Raw genomic sequence first — 3,753 nt, forward strand, 5'->3', positions numbered from 1 at the left:
TCCATTTCTTCTGAGGGATTCTTGCCTGCAGTAGTAGATATAATGGTCATGTGAGTTAAATTCACTCATTCCAGTCCATTTTAGTTCGCTGATTCCTAGAATGTCGACGTTCACTCTTGCCATCTCTTGTTTGACCACTTCCAATTTGCCTTGATTCATGGACCTGACATTCCAGGTTCCTATGCAATATTGCTCTTTACAGCATCGGACCTTGATTCTATCACCAGTCACATCCACAACTGGGTGTTGTTTTTGCTTTGGCTCCATCCCTTCATTCTTTCTGGAATTATTTCTCCACTGATCTCCAGTAGCATATTGGGCACCTACCAACCTGGGGAGTTCCTCTTGCAGTATCCTATCATTTTGCCTTTTCATACTATTCATGGGCTTCTCAAGGCAAGAATACTGAAGTGGTTTGCCATTTCCTTCTCCAGTGGACCACATTCTGTCAGATCTCTCCACCATGACCCGCCCGCCTTGGGTTGCCCCACGGGCATGGCTTAGTTTCATTGAGTTAGACAAGGCTGTGGTCCATGTGATTAGAGTAAACTACTAGTTTAGATTAGATTGAACTACTTGGCTGGCCCCAAAAGACCCTTCCTCTGCTCAATCAGGAGGGAAGTTAAGGAAGACACAGATGCAGGCAAGTTCTAGAATAAACTCTTCACTATAAAATGAAACTAAACATAAAGACAAACACAAATTCAGAATACTATAACATGGAATCTCATACTGGTTTCCAAATTATCCCCCTACCCCATTCCATCCACTCAACCCATGCAACCAGCCTGGTGGCTAAGTCTCATTCCAGGGTCTGTAGATTTCATCTGGCAGCTCATTTTTCCCCTATTCCACAACTCGTTTATTTTAGGATCCTGTTTTCTGTTCCTAATGAAGCACTCAGTCAAAATTTCTCCATGTACAAAGTATAAAAAATTGCTTTTTATTTTCTTAAATAGAATTCCAGTTCTTTCAATGCATACTGCAAATTATTGGCTTCCAGCTTTACTTGTTAGGCCAGAAATGGTTTTCTATTTTGATTTGTTTTGTTTCATGATGTGCCTGCCCATTCAGCTCTTTCTCTAACAGGAATGCCAATTGCTACATCTGTATTCTCTGACCCTAGTTTTCTGTGCCTGTGATGAGGTTAGGTACATCTTAAACTGCTGTGAAAATAAACGTTCTTGTTTTAAGTTTAAGGTATATTCCCCACTGGGTAGAAATATTGAATCCCATATCCTTTCCTGTGTTACATTTTCATATATGCCCTACCCCCATTTCATCTGTCCTCTCAATTCAAACATGCTTCTTTTGAACCATCTTCCACCCAATGTTCTGAAGGCTACACTTGCTTCCATAATAATAATGAACTAAGCTCTAATTTTGTGTCTTCCTAGGGTAGCACATTTCTTGCAGATCACCAACTTTCCTGAACTCTAAAGCTTCCTCAGAAAGCATTATTAAAATCTGTCTCCATTTGAGTTTTTCTCATGAACACAAAATACCTTAATTGTCATCTTCATTTTTGTATATGTGCTAACAAGCAGTAGAATCCAGGAGTCAAGGAGCCTGGTTTCTATGCTAGGAAACTCATTAGATCCACTGTCTCATGTGAAGATTTAGGAAAATATGATTTACTCACCATAGCCACTCCCTCTGATTACTATTATTTCTTGCAACAGTTAATGATTCTAAGTTATTGTTCATCAAAAGCCTATGTTTCTTCTTCATTGATAGCCTTCTTCTATCAATGGAAAGTTACCCCATTATCTACATTTAGCAATCCAGTTTCTCAGATGTGCCAAGAGACTTCCTAGCCACCAAAAGAAGTTTTATGTTTTCCTCAGAGTGTTCATCTTTAATCTTCACAATACTTGATCTCCTCAAAGATTCTTACTAAAGTGCTAGATTTGTGAAAGCTCACTTAACTCTCTTCTTCAAACACGAGCACCCACAGAATAGTGGCTTAATGGAGAACGTTCCTCCCACATGTCTGCCCTTATCTTCCCACTTCAGAAAAGACCAGAGCACAGGATGGCCATCTCTGGCATCAAGTGTCACTTAATGGTTGTTCTGCACACCCTCACTGTGCTGTTCTAGATTCTGGGACAGTTTCCAACACCCTATCTGAATCCCAGTCATTACCTAGTCCTTCATTTCTGGTGTGAACCCTAAACCAAGAACATGAAGTTCAATTTTTCATTATTCATGTTCTCCTGCTTTAATTGCATATGAGACACATCCCAGGCTGTAGAGCCTGATCACTTTATCATTTCTACTTGGACTGGATATTTTCTTTTCAATCTTAACCAGCCTGTTTAGCTTTAAACCTTGCTCTTATCCTCTAGTTTGTCTCAAGGTTTTACATTTTTCATCTCAGTTTCATGATCAGAGCTCTGTCCACTGATCCCATTTAAGTCCTGTTTCTGGGTCCCTGTGACCTATCCCAGCCACATTAGTAGGCATCTTGCCCTGAGTTACACAGAATAAAGGGATGAAGGAATGACCCCACCACTTACTGGTGTTGTCAAAACACCCTTCCGATGCATAGAACTAAGTGAGATGTGGAATGTGTGTGTGTATCATTATATAATATATAATATATTGTTAAATAATTTGGGGTCTCTGATTCAGATATTAGTTTTAAATTGTACTACATATTGTTCAGATTTTTTTTATGATTTTGACCCATGAAAATAAACTAATTTCTCCTCTACTTCTAGATGGCCCAGTGGTCTACGCAGCATACTTAAAAACAGAGCACAGTGATGAGAATATTAAATTCTGGATGGCATGTGAAACCTATAAGAAAACTGCCTCACAGTGGAGCAGAACTTCCAGAGCAAAGAAGCTTTATAAGGTTTACATCCAGCCACAGTCCCCTAGAGAGGTAACCACACCTGACTATGCCGGAAACTGGAAATCAACACCTCCCAGGAAAGCATTAGTGTCTGTCAACCACACATATGTGCCAGCAGTCTATACCCAGTACCTCCTATAATGCTATGAAGTTGGTATTGTTAACCTCAGTTTACAGATAAGAAACCTAAGAATCTGCAAAGTTAATTTATTAATACCTTCTCCAGTATCACACAGCAGTTAAGAGGCAAAATCAGGCCTGTCTGGCTCCAAAGCCTCTCCTCATTAAATTATCTTAATTCTCAGGAAAGTATAAAAAGAAGTCCTTGTAAGAAGAGTTGACTGCGCTACAAGGACCTACAGATACACATACCATAGTGGCGACTTCCCTAGTAGGGCAGGCAGAGTGGGCAGAGTCTGGCCCACCCCACCAGGGCTCCTGCTCTGCTTAGTTTAAAACCAGCAGAGGGGTCACACTGTTACTACTGCCCATCACTTACAACTGCAGAAAGAAAATAGAGTTACAATGAAATAGATACACTGAGACTCCTCCTGGTGGAGAGAGAACCAGGAGTGAAAATTCTGATCATGAGGATGAGGACAGATGGTTTATGAGATTCCAGTCTCTCAGGAGAGTCCGACATTAATTGACTTGTTCCTCAAAACTCTTGTCTGGAAAATACTTGGTTTATTGAAATAACCACTTCCCTCCCCTATTTTTCTACTTCTCTTCACTTTCTTCCCATTTCAGGAGATGTTCAGTTAAATCAACATCTATGACCATTTAAGGAAGGTAAACTTTAAAATAGCACCAACTTCCCTTTCCTTTAAAAGAGGACTCCATCTCATAAACGTCCTTCTTTGCAGACTCCACTAACAAACCACTTGCATCCG

General features: G+C 40.2%; 1 protein-coding gene across 5 annotated transcripts in view; it reads left to right on the forward strand.

Moving 5' to 3' along the window:
• RGS13 (regulator of G-protein signaling 13) overlaps positions 1–3,753 on the forward strand; it is a 28,293-nt gene that overhangs the window by 23,108 nt on the left and 1,432 nt on the right. For all 5 annotated transcript variants that reach the window (XM_010832091.1, XM_010832093.1, XM_010832090.1 and 2 more), the window contains one exon: positions 2,724–2,890. In XM_010832091.1, coding sequence (XP_010830393.1) covers positions 2,724–2,890 — 167 coding nt within the window. The remainder of the gene's footprint in view (positions 1–2,723; positions 2,891–3,753) is intronic.

The sequence above is a fragment of the Bison bison genome, unplaced genomic scaffold (assembly GCF_000754665.1).
Source record: "Bison bison bison isolate TAMUID 2011002044 unplaced genomic scaffold, Bison_UMD1.0 scf7180017864537, whole genome shotgun sequence".
NCBI lineage: Eukaryota > Metazoa > Chordata > Mammalia > Artiodactyla > Bovidae > Bison > Bison bison.